The sequence below is a fragment of the Crassostrea angulata genome, chromosome 3 (assembly GCF_025612915.1).
Source record: "Crassostrea angulata isolate pt1a10 chromosome 3, ASM2561291v2, whole genome shotgun sequence".
Taxonomy (NCBI): domain Eukaryota; kingdom Metazoa; phylum Mollusca; class Bivalvia; order Ostreida; family Ostreidae; genus Magallana; species Magallana angulata.
The window spans coordinates 49,707,791-49,730,622 of record NC_069113.1 but is presented as its reverse complement, the minus strand read 5'-3'; the positions used below and the strand labels follow the sequence as shown (position 1 = coordinate 49,730,622).

Sequence of the window (22,832 nt, the reverse complement as noted above, 5' to 3'; positions counted from 1 at the left end):
GACACCACACACTTGTATCAAGGATACACACAGACAAAACACACTCTTTAATCAAGGATACATACAGACACCACACACTCTTGTATCAAGGATACACACAGACACCACACTCTTGTATCAAGGATACACACCAACACCACACACTTGTATCAAGGATACACACAGACACCATATACTTGTATCAAGGATACACACAGACTCCACACTCTTGTATCAAGGATACACACAGACACCATATACTTGTATCAAGGATACACACAGACACCACACTCTTGTATCAAGGATACACACCAACACCACACTCTTGTATCAAGGATACACACCAACACCACACACTTGCATCAAGGATACACACAGACACCATATACTTGTATCAAGGATACACACAGACACCACACACACCACACACTTGTATCAAGGATACATACACTGAAACCACAAACCCTTATATTTCAGACAACATATACCCTTATATAATGGAACACACATACACCACACACCTTTGTATCTGGGATTCAAACAGACACCACAAACCACTGTATCTGGGATATACACAGACACCACATACTAGAACCTTTGTGTTACGGATATAAACACAGGCATCCTTGTATTACTGATACACACAGACACCACATACACTTGTATCTTGGATTCACATAGACATCACACTCTTGTTTATCCTAATATCTGGGATACACACAGACATCTGATGCTTTCTTGTATCAAGGATACACACAGTTACTACATACCCCTAGATCTGGACACACTGGCATTAAGCACTCGTTTATCACAGATAAGCACGGATACCACAGAACTTATATCTTGGATACAAAAATCACTAACCCTTGTATAATGGATACACTTACACCTGACATAGTCTAGGAGCTGAGGTCAAAACAGACATTACACAATCTAGTATAAAGGATACAGACACACCATGCTCTTTTATACAGGATGCACACAGACACCACATACCCTTGTTTATAGGATATACAAAAACACCACACACCGTTGTATCTGGGATACACAAACACCACAAACCTTTTTCTCAAGGATACACACAGATACCACAACATTGCATCTGACATCACATTCTCTTGAATCTGGGATACACACAAGCATCACACACCCTTGTATAAAGACATCATACACTTGTAACTGGGATACACAGACATCCAACACCATTGTTTCTGGGATACACAGACATCCAACACCATTGTTTCTGGGATACACAAACATCCAACACCATTGTTTATCAGATACACACAGACATCAAACACCCATGTACAAAGGACGCCCACATACACCATGACCTTGTATCTGGGATAGAATCACATAAACACATCACACACAATACATCTACTCCAAAGATTCTTTAAGTCTGATAACAAAAGAGCACTTAGAAAATGTTTACATTTGTTAAAGGAAAAGCACAATGCCCATTAGATCCCTAGTATTCAGAATATACTGTTAAGTATAACTACTCTTTAAAGAAAATTGTTAATTATTTCTCTCTTATAATGTAGGTGTATATACTAGTATATATTCTTGGTGACTTTATATAGACTCGTCCCATATGTACTTAAAATAAGCCATCAAGCACTGTAAAGGCATAAGTTTGATTTTAAAATTCCCAGTTTATGACTATGAACACCCTACATTCAGTACATTTATAAAAAAGAAAGGACAAAAATTGAATTGCACTGTAAAAGTTTGAATATGAAAATATATGCAAACTAAATATTGACATGTATAGTACATTTGTTGATTACCTCTAGAAAACATCCCTCTACTTGTATCCTCATTTCTCCGATTGGAGGATATCAAGAGTTAAATATACTCTCCTGTTCTTTCCTTGTTATCATGATTATATATATATAGTGTAGATCTCGGGCCTTTCTCCGTGCCTTGTATGATAAAACAGAATCAGATAACAACACCAGTATGAATTAATATTTATTGCTACACATGACATTAAACAATGATGAATGGGTAACAGGCATAAAATGAAGATGTATGTAAACTGCTATAACATGTTAACAACACACTTCGACATCTGTTTTTTATAATAATGAGTTGGATTTCAGTGGAGTCCATATTGTCTTTTACATCTTAATTACTAACAGTAGTTTTTTTTTAACTCTAAAGGGCCACTTACTCCCTGAAAAATATTCATCTTTGTTAAAAAATCTTCTAGGTGGGATAATAACATGGGAATATCACAAATTTCAAATAATTCTTAGTCCTTTAACTGATATACGTAAAGTGGTGGCATTTTTGTAGCACTTGATATTTATACTGGCTGTAAAAACTGCACATAAAATATGTGTGTCTAGTGGCTTAATGTTCACTTCCCATTCCGAAAGCCTGTCATATAAGACACAAAATAAACCTAATGTAAAATGATTAGAAAAACAAGTAACTGGTTATATGATTTAAAACAATGAAAAGTCTAGTACATTTCACATATATGTCTTTATATCTTTGTAGAAAAAAGAGAAAAAAAAAACAAAACAATTTTTTAAATAGTCCGTATATCTGTAATGAGGTTCATATGAGATACCTTTTAAAATCAGTTTTGTTCACGGCAACTCATTCCCATCAGTGTAACACACATTATGTTTAAACATTTATTAATAGTTCGTCCCAGATCCACAGCGAAATGATACAGCATGAGATGATATAAAAACTTCCAGACATGCATGCACCAATTAACGAATTAATCCTCTAGTACAGATGCACTGCTGATTGACAGATCATCATACACAATTTCTTCCTTGCACTGCTGACTAAAGAATTCCAGGTGTTAATCTGATGTTTTTAATTTTTTACGGCGTCCATGACTGATTTCTCCATCTATGGAGCTTTCAGATTCTGACTCCTCAAAAGCTCCAGCTTGGGCATTCACAGCCGATGACACTGCAAACTGCCCTGTAGTTTTAGCTTTTTCCAACGCCCTAACTGTAAGAAAAGGGAATGATACATATCAAATGAAATCAAATGCTTTATAAATCAAAACTATCGAACTAAAGAAGATATTTTCAGAATTTTCAGATCTTTAACATAGAAGTAATATAACCCTTAAGCAATCTTCATAAAAACTCAGAGGCCAAAGTCAGTGTTGGCCATTCTATTTTAAGCAACACTTTTTAATGATTAAATAGGGCCAGCAAATATGTGAGTGGCCAGCTATAAGGTCATGCACTTGATTTTCCCCCAACTTTTAAATAAAATTCCTTGAATTTTTTTTATATACCATAGGACTTTGGATATCAGCTGGAGTTAATAAATTTACTCTATCAGAAAAATTATATTAGTTTCTAGATCACAGGAATAGAAGGCAGCAAAGGCTGTATCTCTGCACAGAGATTGGACAGTCTCTGAACAAGTGCAAGGACCAACTCTTCACACAAAATTTCAAGGCCACTCTTTTTTCATAATCAAGCTTCCAATATTTATACACCCACTTAAATGTACTTCCTCATCCATGAATTTCAACTTTATATACTACAGTACTCATTTCTAAAAACAAACACAAGATTTCAGGGGTAACCTAATATCTGTGCTCTACAATTCAAACATTTTAAATTCAACTAATACATAAAGATCATAAAAATTGATACTCATGTGCAAGTGTTTAATTTAATGCAATGAACTTTGATTTTATTCAACGATAACATTATTAAACAATCAAGGTTAGTTTATCATAGGCCCAAGGCAAGCTGTATTTTTATTTTATCAGATATTGATTATGATGATAATTTATTTTAAACAGTAGGTACCAGGAAGTGATACAGGGATAAGACCACAATGAATCCCATTGATCTTATGAAGATAAAAGCCTGCAGTGTCAAGCAATCACATGCGGATATGACATTTTTGTAAATTGTTTTATTTTCAATTTAAAATAAAATGTTTACAGTTAAATTTAACTTACTTTGCTGCTCCAGAATAGCATTATGTTTTTTGAGATCATCTATATCTTGTTGATGGCTATGATTTTTTCTTCTCATAAATGAAATGTAGTCAGCTGCCTTTTTAAGGATTTGAGCTCTGGATACCTGTTGACAATGAATTTTGAATTTAATATCCATCTACTTCAAACAACTACATGTACTGGTATGCACAATGTCAAGAATATTAATACATGTAGTCACAAATATTAAATGATTTTTTTCTTCAATAAAAACTTCAAAATTGCTTTTCCCACAAAAATATGAATAACAAACTCCAACTACCATGATTACTAAACTACATTGTATAATTTTGTTCATTCAATGAGCTGGGGCTTTACAATAGAACACAATTCTATTCTAAACTGAAAATTGTGGTCCATATTGCTAACACAACAGCAAATGCAGAAATACAATTGGTAACAAGAGAAAAGCTGTCAATGTGACAGCAAACAAGGTTTTCTTTTGTGTGAACATTATCCATAATCCATTTGTCAACTCTGAATTGATAAACACTACCTATCCAGAGAAATAGGGTACTCTATAATATATGCATTATTTTGCCCCCCCCCCCAAAAAAAAACAACTTAGTTAAACAGCTGGTGCTTTTTTTCATAAATTATCAAAAATTAATATCCTAGTAACATGCACACCTCTGATATATGTACAATTTATCTGCAAAAGAACAACTTCCATAATGCAGCAATATTATGCTAAAAAATGATTACGTTCAACAGGTGGTATTTTTTATCCTAAATTATCAAAATTCAAATCAAAGCAATATGCACATCTTTGATATATGTACAATTGATCTGCAAAACAACAATTTCCTATCGTGAAAACTGCAAGAGGAGTTATCTGTACAAAAGGGGCTTTATTAAAGTTCCCTTTTGGCAGCCGCCCACTCGCCTACCATTTTCACCATTTCAATAACCGGGTTTTTCCTTTGGAAAACCCAGTTAAAAATAGACATGAGTATTGAATGTTGAATAAAAATTTTTACATTACTGTCAACCAACCTCTTTTCATAACTTTATTTCATGATTTACAAAAGATAAAATTGACATGATAAATTTTTAACACTGAGCCTAGGTTCATGATATACAGAGCCATTTGGGACTGACTAATAAGGAAAAAATAATGGGGCCAAAAACGTTTTATAAAACATAGCCAAATTTTATGCCTGGTGAGTGAAACTTCATAAACAGTATATATACAACACTAGAACAAATAAATTTCTAAATAATATTTATATTCAATAGATTACAGTTTCTATAATCATTTACAAATATAAACAAGATGGGCTTAATTACTTGTAAGTCAGCATTTTTTTTGTCTTGGAGTGCAATTCCAACCATATCTCAGTTCAATAAAGCCCTCCCCCCTAATATATGGTTTCATTTTGACAAACACTTGCATAATTCTCTTTAAATTGGGGATTTTTTTTTTCCCATTTCTTTCTGATCATAAAACTTGCTGTCTCTCCTTGCCTTCTTATTGCCGGTGAGATCATAATTAGCTGCAGGTCTGTATCTCCCGGTTTGAAAAAATTCGGATGGACAACCTGGGAGCTACAGTGCCTCCTATAGTAAAAATCTGCAATTTACTACAAAAAATGCGCTAGTTTTGGTCTGATTAACCTTATTTCCAAACACATTCTGTACAAATAATTGATTCCAAAAAATTCCTCAGACGTTTTACTACAGATATCGTCACTTCACTTGCCTCTTATATTCTTTTAAACACCATCACCAAACTGGTGATCAGTCCCGTAAAGTGAAGTGGAGCAGTTTGTTTACACGTGAAAATGGCGACTCCTCTCGATCTCAACGTGAATTTAATATTCTTTGTTTCCCGAGGTCAGTTAGCATATTTAAGAGAAAGTCTGAGGCAAGTAAAGTGATGATATCATTAGTAAATTTCCTGAAAAATTTAATAATACTGTTTTCACAGAATTTGTGTGCAGATAAGGTTAATCAGTCCAAATCTAGCACAATTTTTGTATGCCGAGTTTTACAATGGGAGGCACTGTAGCTCCCAGGTCATCTATCCGAATTTTTTTAGAATGGGAGCCACAGACCTGCAGCTAGATCATAATATGCTATGAGTTCAAAGGACATCCATAACCCTTTGGTTCTTCAAGTCTTGCAACTTGCAAAGGGAGAATTCAATGAAACAGATGTGTTTCATGCACTGTAAATTTTAGACTACTTGACAATCAATAAATAATAAATGTAAGTAATGAAAATGATATTCCTGTAACACACTACACAAATTACCTTCTGGCTTGTCCCCTGCAATCCTACCTTTTCTCCTTGCAGTGCTGGCACAGAGTCCCTGAGACTGTGAAAGCTATCTTTAATGTGGTCTCTGCGCTTTCTTTCCAACGCATTATGATGAGCCCTTTTTTCAGCCTAAAATGACAACATTCTTTGTAAAAAATACATAGGAATTATTGATACATACTTTCTGATAAAAACTAAATATTTTCATCAATAATAAAGAATCTAGGAACAGCTCTACCACATACAGGGTGATCAATCCATGTCATATTGAAGGATACTAGATATTTCATATTGTGTAACCATGGACATGAACATTACCTAATAAAGCATGTAAACTGAACATCCTTATTTATTACGTGACTAGCATACATTCATTGACGCTAAATACAGATAATTTAGGGATGATATAACATTGATCAGCAAAAGTTAAAATGGTTCATCTTCTAGTTCTATTGACAAAGGTCAAAAAACTTATTTAAGTATTATGGGTGGAAAGTGGCCATGTATTGAGCTATGTTGTAACCTTGGGCATCAACCTTTAACATTTTGCAATATTTATGCACTTAAATTATTTTAAAATTTCTATAAGTAACAAATGCTTAATCGCTTATTCATTGTCGTGCCTGCAACGACCATTTGGTTAGTGAACCCATGGATCACGTGTTCATGTTTGCCAACAAACTTGTGGTCATGCGCATAAGACAACATGGCTACCAAGCAGACCAAGCCCTTCAAGGAAAAATATATGTACTTAAACAAAATATGCATTTTCATATTGAAATAAAAAGCGATATCCAACCTGGCTCATAAACTGCGTAGCAGTCCCATCATTTAATGATCCCCCGAGTTCGTCGTCTTCTTCCTAATTGAAAACGAAAACGAGACTCATACATTAACCTAAAAAGCAATCATGGTTTCTTAAAATACGGTCAAATAATTACTCAGAGAAGCTTTTTAAACGATGATTGGAAACTTACATCACTTTCTATTTCCACTTCTCTATCCTCATCGCTCATGGTTGGCTTATACGCCCATTCAATTCAATCTCTCCTTCTCCCGACGATAGGTCAATATGGCGTCAACAAACAATGCCACGAGATCGTCCCACGTGCGACTTCCGGCTACATGCTGGGCTTATTTGTCGTAAATTTCATTAACTATTTTTATTCAAAATTGTTTTAAAACAAATTTAAACTAATAAAATTGATTGGTTACATGTACAATTAATGCCCTAAAGGTAATGTGAATGTACAATCTTTTGCGACATCTTTCACCACGCCCACGATTTCTGTATTAATATTCATGCAGGGGCATAGTCCTGCTCTACGAAATGTGGGACAAGACTTCATTCGACAGAGCAGGGACTTCTAGCTACTTAATGCTATTGGTAATAAAGAAAAATTAAAAGTTGACAATTAACGTTTTACTTACATCTCAGGCACGTAGCATCGTATTTGAAACTTTCAAAGTGTGTGTGTGTGTGGGGGGGGGGGGGGGGGGGCTGGCGTAGAATATCTATAACTTCAATATTATTTCAATTTCACTCCTAATTTCCTTATTTTCATATCAATTTTTTACATACTACAAAAAAGAGGGGGGGGGGGGTGGCAACTCCTTGATAATTCAAATTTTTATATGTAAATTTTTAAAAAAATTCCTGCGAGAAAAAGCGCGACACAGACGAGAAAATGCCTTCTTTGGTGATTCATGCAGGATATATGCAGGTGGCGACATTGCAGCAAAAAAGGCGGGTTACTGAAACTGACAGGACTAAAATAAACCCGTGCCTTTTATTGATTGGTTGAAACCTTCAGCAACCTAGGAAATATCACGGACTGCACGAAATAATCATGATGATGTCGGACTTAAATTCCCATAAGAGACGATTTGGCTGTTTCTTTTATCTATTACTGATGTACATTAACAACAATTTAGTTATTTTTTCTTACCTTCTATCAGTTTATTAATTTGTTGAAAGATCGATGTAAATAAAAACAATAAAATCCTTTCTTTGATCAGCTGTTGATGATTCATGCGGGTTATGAAGGTAGCGATCATTGGAGAGAAAAATTACATATAATCCACTAACGCGGGTTATCTAAATTCCGTTCGTTTTTGGGTATACGGTGTGGTTAGGGCCGGGTGGATCAAATTTGTTAGTGGAAATAGAATGGACACAAAATCCGTGGCTTGAGACGATGGGTGGATCTGTGTGCGTTGAGGTCATGTGACATAGTCATATAAATAGTAATTGAGCGGGTTTTATGGTCATTCCATCGCTCGTTGGGACGTAGTGTAGGATAGTGATGGCCACCATTTAGTTATTACAATTTATTATATATATATATAAGGTGAGTATTTGTAATGAAATAAACTGAATAATAAACGTTCTAACGAGCAGCAATCCAGATTCTTGAGTTTGTTTTTTTAATTGGTTCAGCATATTCATACTATAATTTTGGACGAACCGAACGGAGTGATAGAGAATATAAGTACATGTATTTTTTTGCAATGTCGCCACCTTCATATCTCGCCTGAATCACCAAAGTAAGCATTTTATTATTTAAATGTTGCAGAGGGGGGGGGGGGGGGGGTCCGGAATCACACAAACCTCGTGATGCGAATTTTGAACACAGAAAGCATTTTGCAAAAGCCGATACTTAGTTCCTCTTTTATTTTAAGGGTTTATTAGGTTTATTTTTACTGCTTTTCGAATTATTTTTGTAGCTTTACAATGGCCGTGAACGTGCCTGTGTTGTTAGTAATGTTTCACAACCAGACTGTAGTGCTTCTCGAGACACAAAATTTGGAGGACCACTCCAGAATCCTAAAAACTTTTAAAGTTTGTCAGTAACGTATATATACCTCACCAATCTCTTGAGGCATAGTCTAGGTCTACTGGTAGCGTACATTAAACAAACACTTAGTTACAGTACCATTTTAACCCAAGATACATATGTGATTTCTTTGCTGTTGATTAACACATTAACTATAGTAGGTTCATTTCTTATTCCTTTCCATTTTACATGTGCTATGGTGGACCTGCCCAGACTGAATTATTGTACCCATGGCAAACATTTTCAAACAATCAAGGGATAAAAGGTTTTGATACATCAGTTCTTAAATTCTAAACATAATTTTGGTTCAATACTGAATACTAGTATGACATATTATTGGCACTTTATTAATGTATCAATAATGTCTATAACCATACAAGATTATTCCAGGCCTAATATATGCAATCAAATTAACTTCACACATAGTGGAATATGTGTAACAAGTCAACTCATGATGATTTCATATTTGTTTAAAACCTTAAAATGCACAATGGTTTATTTTTGGGCATAGGGAAATTACATGTAAATCTCAACAGAATATATGGAATCAGTTCAACCCCAAAAATGCAAGTAAAAACCATGTTTATTATAAATAATTTAAATAACACCAACAACAAATATATAATCTGAATGCATAGGGGAAAATGCACAACTGTGTTCAATTCCTTTGAAAACAGTTAGATAAAAATGAAATTCAAAAGATAATTGTGTTCAAGTCATTCAACAAATCATATATCATTATCTCTTGAACAGGTTTTTTTCACCCAATGCAGATAATATAGCAATATTACACAGTATTTATATACATATGGCATAAATTAAAATAATGACATTTGGAATGATACCAAACAAATTCACACACACTCACTCGCCCACCATCAAACAACACTTGTTCATAGAGATAAAAAAAATTAAATATGTTAATTGTAATATTTTTAAAGGATCATCAATTTTAACTGAACCATTATGACAAATCAAATTTTATAATACATGTATTGAATTATCTTTTAAAGCTGTTTTGTTTACAAAATAACAAGCATTTACTTGTTCAGTTAAAATCTGATTCATATATGAGATTCTAGAATCTGTTAGTTCAATCAAATCCACCCTATTGATAAGGTTTCTCAATGTTGTTATACAGCATATACTAGTAATTTTAATATCTTTGGTCCCTCAAACAATTGGTTATGATATTCAACTTCACAATGAATGAGCCAACGCCCTCAGTATTTGGGGCCTGGAGAAGTTGCTTCTCTTTGTTCACATGATTCTTTTTCAGGTTTTAATTCTATTTTTATCTGCGACAACTTTTTTTCTTCAAACATTTCCTGGTTTCTTTTTTCTCTTTCTTGTTCTCTTTCCTCCTGAAAAATGAAAAATAAAATACTGGAAAATTTTCATGAACCTTGACAACAGATTTAGTCATAAAAAAGTTATATATGTAACTTTTATCATTTTTGATTATTTTACCCAATGTGAAGGACATACCTCTTCTTTGAGACGGTAATACTCATCAATTGCGTACTGATATTTAGGTGTAGTGATTCCAAAGAAGGATGCTAATTTTTCTCCGCAACTGTCAGCCACTTTTAAAACAAGAACACATGAAATGGTAAAATTTGATAATATTATTCTATGACCTACAATTCTTTACTTTTGTTTATGTGTCATTTAAGATTTACCGTACATAACTTATTTCTGAATTATACGAAGTGTACTTGATTAATGTAATCTTTTACTTAAGAACTGAAAGTAAACAATCTTTTTATTGGTTACTTATCATCAACTTTAGTTACCATATAATGTCCCCCTGGCAGCGGTCACAAAGTAATACCAAAACCAAGGCATCCAAGTCAGTTCTTTCTAGAAAAAAAAAATTCAAGGAAAAATAATTTGTCTGATGATTTTTTTTGTTTTCATGAACAATTTGATAAAAATGTCTCTGAGTAATAGATAAAAATACATATTACATAAATATCATATATTGTGATCTTTTCCCTGAAAAGTATTAAAATTTTATTGATGTTCTTACTGGGTTGACTGTTGGTTCTGGGGGTTTAACTTCTTCTTCTTCATCTGTTGAGTATTCTTCTAGAACTCCATCACTGCAATGAATTAACCTTCTTGGGACTTTTTTCTTTTTAATGGGTTGCTCCGGATCTACCTCCAAAGGAATACTCGTGAAATCACCGGATTCCTAATAAAAAAGAATCTATTGAATATGAAAATGTTTATGTTACTGTCTTCATCGTTATTATGAGAGACATTCAAAGTAAACCATTAATTTGAGTAAAGTACTTGTAACTGCTTAATAAAGCAAATTTTCTTTCAAAGTTTTTAAAAAATCGAAAACTCTTGATAAAGCCAATTTTCAGAGTGACTATACCAGTATATAAATAGTGCCTGTTTGGGAGAGTAAAAGTTGAAATTGACTCCCCGAGGAAACCATTGTCAACCGACGGAGGTTGACAATGGTTTCCGAGGGGTGTCAATTTCAACTGCAATCCTCCCAAACAGACACACTATTTATTTTATTATACTGAATGTCTTAGTTTTTGAGATTTTTTACTAGTTTTATATAGAAATGACGTGAATTTCACGGCGAACCATACGCGCATAATTCACGCACATGTAACAATTCGTTGTGTTACCCGTTCGCTAAGTGTGTTGCTAACGTTGAGGGTAATAGAACAGATTATCAACTGCGTCTAAACCAATCAGATTTTAGTATTTAACATGATAATATAATAATATACATTACGTATAATGATTAACAGAATATATCGAATATATTTTAATAAAGCAATATATAACCTGCCAGTTTGATTGCGTTCAAACCAGTTTTACTGGTTTTAAAATTAAAACAACACACTTCCTATATTTTTTTTTTCAAACAAACATTTCTCAATTCAAACTAGGCCTATTGTTTTATAAGAAATACACATGTCACATTAAGCTTAACTACTTAAAATTGTTAGTATGTCAGGATTAGTTATTGGATAACTTCAACGGTTAATTTAAAAAAAAAACCATTACCACGGGATTTGCTGTTGATTTCGCGTCAGTTGCCATCTTTCTGAAGAATCAATATCTATTTTTATTTTGAACAAAGTACTAGCACATATGCATGTTAAAACGTTCGTCTGATTTAGTAAGACGCGTTCGGATGTGTGTATTCCAGACGTTTAATAATTCGCGTGTATGCTCCACATGGGTTCGGTTGTCGGTCCGAATATTGTGAAGTCTTGTATGAAAAAAAAATCAAATTGAAATGAAATTTTCTGTTTATTGAACCATTTGAGAAAAAAAACCTAGCGTGTTGTACCTAAACTAAACAAAAGGCTCACGGGCCCCACCGCTCACATGAGCAATTACGGTCACGTGGTATAACTGACTCAGGAAATAATAATTTAACCCCCTCTCAACCCCCCCCCCCCCCCAAAAAAAAAAAACAAAAAAAAAAACCCAACACAAAAAAAAACTAAACAAGAAAAACAAAAACAAAATATCAGAAAGTTTACGTTGATAAAAATGTTCGTAATTTGTGAATTCTTTGTGGTATTTACAAGAGGCGGGGAATCAATAATCTAATACTTTCAAACACGGTATTTTAAAAATAATTTTGCCCCACAGTTATAGAAAAAAGAATTAGCTGTAAAATTTCAATTAATCTTATTTATACCACTTTTTCAATCAAGGTAGCCAATTTTCATGTAAACTTCAATATTAGCTTAAATGTTTCCATATCAGATCCCCCATCCCAAATGTTGAAATGTAGTGGGAATTTATGTTGAGAGTCATGGTTAAAGCAAAAAATAAATCTTCATATAAATTTACTTTAAATTTGACTAAAAAAATCATTTCCTTAACCACAATAATCTGAAAATCAGTTTTTTGGTGCAAAATTACCCTTTTCCACTGTACCCCATCTGTAACCAATTGGAGTCATGGTATAAAATACAAATAATACGAAAAATGGAAAAATAAAACTTCATAATTTCTGCTCATATCGTGCCATTTAATTACATCTTCGCTAGCTGGAATGGACCGAAAACCCTTGGATAGCGAAGATGTATTAAGATGTCACAATGAACATTTTAAATTTATTAACTGGCTGGGTGTAAAAACTAATATTAAAGGAGGCTGGGTGGTCAACAAGTTAACCATCAGATCTACCTTAAATTTTTAGATATGATGTCTTTAATAGTATAAAAATAGCCACGACAATCAAACCCTCTTAAACAGATACTTTGCTTACAAGGAGACATGTATCAGATTATCGCTCCTGGACCATACGATAGTAGGACTAGACTAATGACTAAGGTCTTACCATTGAAGCCACGTGCACATGGAAATTTACTTTGTATACCCAACGATGACAACGAACAAAGACTGGCTTTACTTGGGTTTACTCCCATTTAACAGTTTAACAGACTGTATTCCATTCTTTAACGAGTATAATGCTTAAACTATGTTGTAAAAGCATTTTATTGAAGATCAATTAATCTTAATAATATTGTAATACTGGATTCACGAGAGACCTTTCTGTAATTCTGATTCAGCATTCATAAGCGGATGAGAACCAGACCTGTGGAGGATAATTCTAGCTCTGCCATTGCATAGGCGTCGGAAGCAAATTGAAAAGGGGGGGGGGGTAAACCAACCAACCAAAAAAAAATCCTACGCTTCTTAATATTGACAATTGAGTTCATTTTCAAAGTGTAACTACAAATTAGATATGGCGATAACTGTTTGAACTCACAAGTCCAAAGAAAATGATACAAATCTTAAGCAGAGCGAACACAATCCGCTAAGACATGATATGCACGACCTGTTTGCATCTTCTGCTGACCGATCCCGCCCGCCTTGTGATAGGAAAAACGTAAAAATTTGTGGACAATTTGGTCCATGTGTAAATAATGCCTATGCCAATGGCTTACCGATACGAATGAAAAATGGTAGACGTCAGTCAGCATTCGACTTAACGGAAGGTTGTATTTAATGAAACTAAAATTAGTACTAATGAATGAGCTGCAGGAATTGGCTATTGCATGACAGAGAGCAGTGCAATAAATATAGATTATCCGTTTTAGGAAATTCCAATGAAGTTAGAATCTGCCAAAAACGGATAGTCTGTGTTCATTCTTTCCAACATATTCATTTGCAACATCCCGAAGATCCAGTTTCTCTGTCTCTTCTTGATATACGCGAAGGATCATCAGGTTGTTCAGTCTGACTTGGGGCATAGTTGATCGCAGATATGATTTAATGCGGCGCAATGTGCTGAACATTCTTTCGCTGGTAGCATTTTTTGCTGGCATTACAAGGAGAAGTTCAATCAAAACTGCAATTTTGCTGTACAGCAGTATGCCTTCTGCTTGAATTCATTCAGTTATTGTCTGAATTTTGGAAGGAGTAATGTCTTAGGGGAAATTGCATTTCAGTGTTTGAAATTGAACTCTCTATTTTTTGCATTGATATCAGTGACCAACTCAAATTCCTTTTCACAATATTCGCCTTTGGCCCCCTTTAACAATAACAATTCCAACTGCATATAATTGGCATAACCTGGTTGATCAAAGCGATTTCTGATGCCATTCACAAGTAAATCAATTGCTTCAAAATATTTAACTCTGTACAAATCTTCGCAAGTGTCGTGGTGATACAGAGAATTTCGGAGGTCGTCTTTGAAGAGGCATGCAGGAACCATCACTATCAAAATCTGCAGCTTTCTTTTTGGCTTCCTCATAGAATAAGAGAAAGGCTGCATCTGTTCTAAGAGACTCCAAAGTTTTCAACGTGCTGAGAGCCTTTTTCTGACCTCTGCAGCAGACAAAGATTTTGTCTGAATGGCTTTGCTGAGAATATCGCTATGACGAAGCAACTGTTCACCCAACAGACAACCGAAGAGGAAGTCAAATTTGTACATATAGGCCATAACCCCTCTTATTCTGCATTTCATTTCTGAAACTTTGACATATTCCATTGATTCCTCCCATACGCCTAATAATACTTTGTAGTTCAGAATTACACTCTGAAGAGCATCTGCTGTAACTGTCCACCTTTTTGGACACAACACTCTAATTCCAGGTGAACTAGTTTCTAAATTCTGAGATTCTTTCAAGTTTCTAAAAGTCGCTTCTCTTTTTGTTGACTCCTTGATCAATTTTGTTATTTCACGGGTTACATCAAGGACATCTCTCAAAACTGTAGATGATTTAACAGCATCAGAGCATGCCAAGTTTAGCATGACCATAACAATGTGTATAAACAGCTCCGCCCTCTTTCTCTAAAATTTGCTTTGCAGCAACTCCATTTTTTGACCCTGCCATTGAGGCAACCATATCAGAACACTGAACCCGTATTTATTGAAAGAAATTTTGAACCTGGACAAGGTATCAGTGATTGCAGAAATGATTGTATCAGCTTTAATATCGTCGACCGTATAAAAGCCAACAAAAATTTCATGTGGCACAAACTGGTCATCAATGTATCGGAGACAAATAACGAGTTGTTTTCTACTGGAAATGTCAGTAGTCTCATCAGCCATAAGGGTTAGAAACTTGACACTCTCTAAATCTTTCATAACATTTCTAAGAAATTGATTGGTCATTAGTAGAAGTACGTCGTTTTGAACTTGTACTGAAACATATTTGTCAGTTTTTCTGAATCCATGATTGCATATCAGGATTACTCTCTGTCTGCATTTAAATTAATTTGTAAAAATTAGAAGTGCTTTCCTGTTTCCCCCTGATTGGAATATTTTGTTTGGCTAGAAATCTTACAATCCCAAGTATCTTCAGAAAACAATCTCTATTGTTTTTTTCTGTTCCGAATGTTGTTCACTGAGAGATTCACCAACATCCTTTAATACTTTTGGAAGTGAAAACTATATCTCAACTGCTTCTTTATGACATTTGCTGTTGGCATATTCTTCAAAATCGCATTGTGGCTTTCTTCCAATTACCGAATCCTGTTGACAAAAATGCCATCTCCCTATTATGACTGGACAGCATGCCACCCTTGTAAGCTTTTATACAACAGAAACAAAATGCTGCATTCAAGGACACATCATAGTGGAGCCATTTCCATTTCTTATACCAAGATTCCTGAAAAGACCTTTTCTGATTCCCAAAACTTGATACAGGAAATTTGAAATTTGTGGATTGAAAAGGTGACTCTTTTATATCAGGTGTAGGCCGCCTCTGTGGTTGTTCCACATTTTCTATTCCGTCTGGATCCTTGACAAGTTTTTGCCTTTTGGGCATTGATGTAATACCTGGACTTTCTTTAACCTCAGATTTATTTGCAGTCCATTTGGCAGAATGATCTAAGTTTTCTGTTTCATCAGTGTCCAGTTTTTGCTGAAGTATTACTTGGACTACCATTATCTTCAAGTTTTGACTTCTTACCATTTAGATCTCCATCATCCATTATTGATGTAGAAGGGTTTTCGTTGGGCTTCTGCTCAAGCTACACGGCCGCTTTCAAAATAAGAGAAGCTAGATTTTCTTGAACCCCTAGCAAGAACATCCGAGTCAACACAGAGAACAAAGTGGTTAGAAGACCAGCCCTGTCGTACCGAATTCGATGTATGAGTCCACATCACACTTATGTCATTCAAAGACACATCGTAGTCCCTAAATGGTTTTATTAGCTGATTATGACAGTCTCTGCTGATAGCAGCATTTATTACCTCTGGGAAAATGCTTCGGATGGGCATACAAATTGCATTGCAAACAGCGTAGATGTGCAACAATGATGAATACTCGCCTAACTTAGCAGTTTAAAGAATTTCATTCTGGAGAGATTTTGGAGCATTATCAGTAACTCTGCTTTCATTTGAAAGTGATGACTCGTAAAAATATGATATCAAGAATGCACTTTCCGACATTTTGCCTAAAACTTCAGCGTTTGAATACCATTTCTCATTGTGAACCAGTTCAAATAAAGTTCTAACTTGCATTTCACCATAGTGCTTTTCACATCCAAATAATGAAAGGGAAATTGATCGATTAAAACAATTCTCATCACCATAAACTTTTACTGGAGTAAGACCTTTTGGAGCGTCAAAAGGATACAAAGTCAAACATTAGTAGTCTTTAAAGGGGAAGGAAAGTCAAAAACATAATTTATTTATTCTAATAAAGTGGTGTAAATTATCACATGTGGTCATGCTGTTTTGAAAATAAAATACGTAATTAAGCTTTAATGAACGTTTGAAGTTGGAGAAATCGTATTTACTGGAGGCTGACATGATGTAGAACTCTTTTGTATTAAAACCCCCCAAAAAAATTATTTTGACGTCACACCATCTATTCCGGTTTAGTTTACATATACAAATGAATGTACACAGTGCTCTGAATATTAATTACGCTGGTTTATGCCATTCTGTAACTCATAATCGACTAATCAAAATTGATAATGTTTGAGTCCACACGTCAATCTAAAGAATAAATACATGTATCATTGTATGTATAAATATATGCATGCATTTCCATAAGTAAATGACAGCTGTTAATCTGCTATCATACAAAGTTGAAAACGACCTCGATTAAATTTTTTATTCCAAGTCAAGTTCTTCGCTAACTGAATAAATGTTATAATTGTAACCGGGATGGTTAAAATTCATTCTTTAAAGTCGGAATTACCATGTCGAAATAACGACGGCAGATATTTCCTATGATACTTGGCATCTGTTGACAATTTCCACATTTACGCGGAGATTTCTCCGACACTAACCTCCGCTATTAGATTTCAATGAACATGCTCCATTTGACGTTAGTTTGTAGTTTGCAAAGGTAAAAGAATATATATTGTTTCAAATTTTCCAGAACTTGTCATTTAGAGCGAATATCATGATTTACTAATACTGATGTTATGTTGATAAGACAAACCGAAATAGATGGTGTGACGTCATAGATTAAAGTTCAATGGCAGCCCCTATGGCGGCGGGAAATTTAAATTAAGCGATCGATTTTCTTGATTTATTCATTGTTCCGAGGTTTTTAATGAAAATAAATACGATTTACAATTATAATAGATGATAATTAATTGATTTATTGTACAACATATTTAAAGTTTCCTTCCCCTTTAATGAGCTTGCCTTCAAAACCGCTCTCAGATACGGATAGTAAAGATACAGCCTCTATGCTTTTCATTTTTAGCATGAATAACATTTTCAGTGCTGCCCACCCTTTCGTCGATGCATTCTGGGACTCAATGATTGTGATTACACAATAATGAGAGAAACTGCTACTAGATGGTCTTTCTGATCTCCACCAATCAAGAGCTCTACTCCGTCCTCTTAACAATGCGGACAATATCATGTTGCTTTTAAAATGCAAAAAGATTGTAACAGAGATTTTTTTTTCCCATAATGCATTAATTGACATTTGAGAAAGCATCCTATCTAATTAAGTTCGTTGGGTAACTAAATAACTAATGTGTAATATATACATGTAACTATACTACCCGACAAGCAAAGTCACCCCCTCCCCCGATGAAATATCTATATCATTAAATTCTTCATGCAATTTATTACAGATATCGTCTCTTTACTTGCCTCATACTTTCTCCGGAACATGCTACCGACCTCGGAAAATCAAGTATGTTAAATTTTTACATGTCAACAAAGTGCACCACTTTACTTTACGGGGCTGGTGATGGCGTTTTAAGAAGACTATCGGGAATTAAAGAGACAATATCAATAGTAAATTGCATGAAGAATTTTATGGTATTAATTATTTTCACAGAATTTGCGTATAAATAAGGTTGATCCACCCAAAACTAGCGCACTTTTTTCTGCGCATTAAATATACAATTTTTTCAATGGATGGCACTGTAGCACCCAGGTCGTCCATCAGAATTTTTTTCAGACCGTGAGCTACAGACCTGCAGCCAATCATTTAGCGATATTCTTAATCGAGCATTGGTTTCCAATGCTGGGAAAATATGATAAAAACAAAAATGGCAATGATGCCTCGGCGTAACACAGAACAAAAGGGGATGCCCAATTACAATTTTCCCTTGTCATTGATATTTTATGATTCAGGTTAATTCTTTGATTATAATGTGTTTTACCAAATGATTGCATCGTGATAAAAAATTGAATAAAAATAAATAGTTTACGCTCAAGTATATAAGCATTCGTGTCTTCGCAACGACAAGCTGCGCTCGCACGCAATGATCTTATAACGGTTTGCCCCCCCCCCCCCCCCCCAAATACTCATTCTGACAGACCCACAGTGGTAAAAGCAATATACTTAACATAGACATTGGTGAAATAGCATTCTTCTATAATATTTTCACAAATTATAGCCTTTCATTTCTTTGTAAAAACTTAATCTCTCGGGGTCATGATTTAAACAAACTTAAATCTACCGTATATATAAGAAAGCTAAATAATGAAAATGTTTGGATATTACAAGCTATTTGGTTTTTGAGAAGAAATTTTTAAGCTATCCCACCCTATTTCACTTTTCCCAATAATTTCCCCTTTAAACGGGACCTGGCCCTTCATTTGAACAAACCTAGAAGCCTCTCTCCCTTGGATGCTTTGATCCAAGTTTGATTTTTTTTTATTTAAATTTAATTTGGTTGAAATTAGCCCAGTGGTTTTTCAGAAGATGAAAATGTTAAAAAAGGTTATGACGATACAGACAACGGACAAATATTGATAAGAAAACCTAACTTGGCTCAGGTGAGCTAACAATGTAGAATTAAACAAAAGATAGTTTTGTCATCTTTGGTAATTTACCTTTTAATAGAAGGACATATAATAAATATTTCATCATAATAATAACTTGATACAAAGAGTTGGATCACGTCTCGTTGCCAGGCGCAGATCAATAGATCAAACTCAATGCTTTGTGTCTTGTTTGATCTGATGATCTGTGGCAAACCCAAATGATCCGATCCTTTGCACCAAGTTACTGTTATGATAATATATATCGACCCAATAAATGCAGGTGAGTATTACCATAAGTACCAGTAAGAAGTGATAATCTGATTCCGTTAACAAAAAGATAACTTAAAAACTAATTCGATAAAAGGGAATTTAATAACAGGCGCATATATTAATTCCGAATCTGAATTGGTGTAGAATTAATAAAAGGAAAGCGAGAACATTCATTACTTAAATCAGATAGTTATATTTTTTATTTTAATTATTGTATAACATATACTGTTAAGGATTTCTGTTGGATTGTATCTTTTGTTGATGTTTCATAACATTATACACTTCCAAGAAAACAATTCATGGACGCCGTCTTATTGTCTAACAAAGTTTAAAGTCATTCATCAGATGGCTTGCGTTTTTCGATGTATATTGCCTCTAAATTCTATTTAAACTTTCAATCTTAAATAATTTAAAAAAAAAACAACAATTAACATTGCAGAATTTATACAAATTTTATACAAAAACACAATAAAGGTAAACCAGGATTTGTTCAGATATAGTGTTAAGATAACAAAATAGAGTGTATCTTACTTATAAATGCAAAGAATTTTCAATAGTTTGCAGAATTTTTAGATGAAAGTACAGGAAAAAGCTTAAGTTTTTGATTTTTCAAATTAATGCTACCCACCATTTTTCTTTTAATTCTATCAAAGCATCACACGATTAAGTATAATGATATTCAGTGCCAATCTGGTTTGCTAAACATAAGTTGGACATATGCTTGTCTTATTGAGTATTGTTTCATCTACCAGTTTCTATTGGCATTAAGATAAGCTGTTCCTCAATTTTCGTAACAATAAATTATATTAAAAATAGTTCGTGACAATAACATCAAAAATATATTCCCCAATTTTCGTGACAATAACATTAAAAGTCTTCACGAAAACTTTGTCATAAAAATATGATAAACAACTATTATAAACCTTAACTGCACTTATGAAAAGATCTAGGTGAACAAAAAAATAATACACACAATCAATCAAAATTCAATGATTAATTTTAATACATGTTGTTTATTTAAAATTCATAACGATAATTGCAGACAATGTTGTATTTCGATTCTAAAATGATATTAATGTAACATAAATATGCTAATAATCACAAAGGTATACAAGTCACTTTTCCCACAAGGAGGAACACAGGAATGTTAAATGTATCACATACATGCGAAAGTTGCATGTGCAATTTGAATTTTTTTTACTTGCCTTTTTAGTTTACACTTATTGGTGGTTGATCTTCCAAGTCGTTTTCTCCTTCTATTTCAACTTTATCATGTGTGACACTGCGAGGTGCAGTTCTGATATTTTCAAAAGGTCCATTCAAGGGATCATTTTCATTACTTTGCCTCTCTTCTTTAGCTCTGGTATTTTCAAAAGGTCCATTCAAAGGATCATCTTCATTACTTTTTCTCTCTTTGAACTGATTACCAGAAAAATTAGCAATATTTTCTCTGTTTTTATGCATGAAATACTTATAGAATAAAATAAAAGCTAATATTACCAAGTTGATAATTAAAAATGTAACAACAACCCCAATCACAACATACTGGTTTGTTATTTTTTTATCTCTTTCTTCCACAGTTATTTTCAAGCTTCCTATTAATTTTCTCAATATCAGTTCTTCTTTTTTGAAATTCTCAACTTCCTGTCCTCGCTGCATTAGAGATGGTATTCCTCCATATACTATAAAACAACCGAACATCTTGAAGCTCTCAGAGGAATTATATGCAAAGTCACATGGTGTTATACCCAAATTACCACAAGGAGCCGCGTATTTCTGTTGAAGAATGGTTCTATTACTTTCATCAATGTTGAATTCTGGACAATACCTCCCAATTACGATTTTTTCATAAAAACAGCCAAGATGAGTTCTATTGCTGACAGGGTCCAGGACATAAGTCAAAATTTGATTTGGATCTTTACATTTTATGTCTTTCGTTATTTCCATGTATTCCTCGTGGTTTATGGGTATATAGGTAACATTTTCCTGTACAATGTACTGGTTAAGTTGTGGAGAACTAACTGTCAGAGCAATTGCATACCACACCAATGGGATCACTATAGACATTCCTTTCCAATTTACTCTAACCATACTAGTCTAAAAAACAGGAAAATGTAATTATTGTGGAGCCAATGTATTATCTAGAGATAAAATATTATTTGTTATTGTAACTTATTAATGTTTTATATATATATATATATATATATATATATATATATATATATATATATATATATATATATATATATATATATATACACACACACACACATTAATATGTTATATTCATTATCCTTCCTCGATTAATCAGCTCATCAGCTGTATTTTAGAATCTTAACTCGACCACTGTACCTCACACATGTTTGTAATTTATACATTTACAGGGTCCAGTTTGTTATTTGTGGATTAAATTCGTTTTGTTCATTGTTGATATACATTGCACCTTTACTCTAAAATGTTTTACTTACATTAACATTACCAGACATTGCTTTCATCTAGTACAGTTTCTATAAAACATGTGTTGCACTTTCTGTTCCCTTCAAGTTCAAGGTCGCCAGTGTTGCGCCGGAAGTTGTGTTTAATGGAGGGAACATACTAAAGACATGAAATACAAATGACATGAAATACCTGTGTACAACCAAAGACATATCACAATACCTTGATGCACTTTAAGTATAGAGAAGGCCTCTTTAAAATAAGGAAAATTTATTTATAAAAAAAATTTAAGTGTTAGAAGGTGCACTACCCTGGAATTATTAACTTTGGGCGCTTGTGTTTTAAACAAGCTTAGGGTGGG

At 33.8% G+C, this 22,832-nt stretch overlaps 3 protein-coding genes across 4 annotated transcripts; all 3 read right to left on the bottom strand.

Moving 5' to 3' along the window:
- Positions 1–1,943: 1,943 nt before the first annotated feature.
- On the bottom strand, positions 1,944–7,371 carry LOC128177805 (protein max-like). 2 transcript variants are annotated; one of them, XM_052844671.1, is made up of 5 exons: positions 7,216–7,371; positions 7,038–7,100; positions 6,260–6,367; positions 3,938–4,061; positions 1,944–2,961 (listed from the first exon to the last, which is right to left on the bottom strand). In XM_052844671.1, the coding sequence occupies exons 1-5, from the start codon at positions 7,252–7,254 to the stop codon at positions 2,807–2,809; spliced, it is 489 nt and encodes a 162-aa protein (XP_052700631.1). In that variant the 5' UTR covers positions 7,255–7,371; the 3' UTR covers positions 1,944–2,806. The 2 variants fall into 2 exon arrangements, with proteins under 2 accessions (XP_052700631.1, XP_052700630.1); XM_052844670.1 differs by having other exon boundaries at positions 6,233–6,367; positions 7,216–7,370.
- A 2,269-nt stretch (positions 7,372–9,640) lies between these two features.
- Positions 9,641–12,251, bottom strand: LOC128176750 (protein FAM177A1-like). The gene is made up of 5 exons (XM_052843275.1): positions 12,112–12,251; positions 11,108–11,272; positions 10,872–10,938; positions 10,564–10,661; positions 9,641–10,439 (listed from the first exon to the last, which is right to left on the bottom strand). Exons 1-5 carry the CDS (start codon positions 12,145–12,147, stop codon positions 10,299–10,301), a joined length of 507 nt encoding a protein of 168 aa, XP_052699235.1. The 5' UTR covers positions 12,148–12,251; the 3' UTR covers positions 9,641–10,298.
- Positions 12,252–21,014: 8,763 nt separating this feature from the next.
- Positions 21,015–22,599, bottom strand: LOC128177685 (uncharacterized). The gene is made up of 2 exons (XM_052844506.1): positions 22,504–22,599; positions 21,015–22,132 (listed from the first exon to the last, which is right to left on the bottom strand). The coding sequence occupies exons 1-2, from the start codon at positions 22,528–22,530 to the stop codon at positions 21,245–21,247; spliced, it is 915 nt and encodes a 304-aa protein (XP_052700466.1). The 5' UTR covers positions 22,531–22,599; the 3' UTR covers positions 21,015–21,244.
- Between the last annotated feature and the right edge of the window lie 233 nt (positions 22,600–22,832).

Bases quoted from the DNA above. Each gene is read 5' to 3' on its own strand.
- LOC128177805 (XM_052844670.1), bottom strand. From the start codon at position 7,254: ATGAGCGATGAGGATAGAGAAGTGGAAATAGAAAGTGAT. The intron at 4,062-6,232 runs GTAATTTGTGTA...CATTGTCAACAG, and splicing joins TGCAGGGGACAAGCCAGAAG to GTATCCAGAGCTCAAATCCT. The intron at 2,962-3,937 runs GTAAGTTAAATT...CTTTTCTTACAG, and splicing joins TGCTATTCTGGAGCAGCAAA to TTAGGGCGTTGGAAAAAGCT.
- LOC128176750 (XM_052843275.1), bottom strand. From the start codon at position 12,147: ATGGCAACTGACGCGAAATCAACAGCAAATCCCGTG. The intron at 11,273-12,111 runs GTAATGGTTTTT...CTTTTTTATTAG, and splicing joins AATCAACAGCAAATCCCGTG to GAATCCGGTGATTTCACGAG. The intron at 10,662-10,871 runs GTAACTAAAGTT...TTGTTTTAAAAG, and splicing joins TGCCAGGGGGACATTATATG to TGGCTGACAGTTGCGGAGAA.
- LOC128177685 (XM_052844506.1), bottom strand. From the start codon at position 22,530: ATGAAAGCAATGTCTGGTAATGTTAAT. The intron at 22,133-22,503 runs GTAAGTAAAACA...CCTGTTTTTTAG, and splicing joins CAATGTCTGGTAATGTTAAT to ACTAGTATGGTTAGAGTAAA.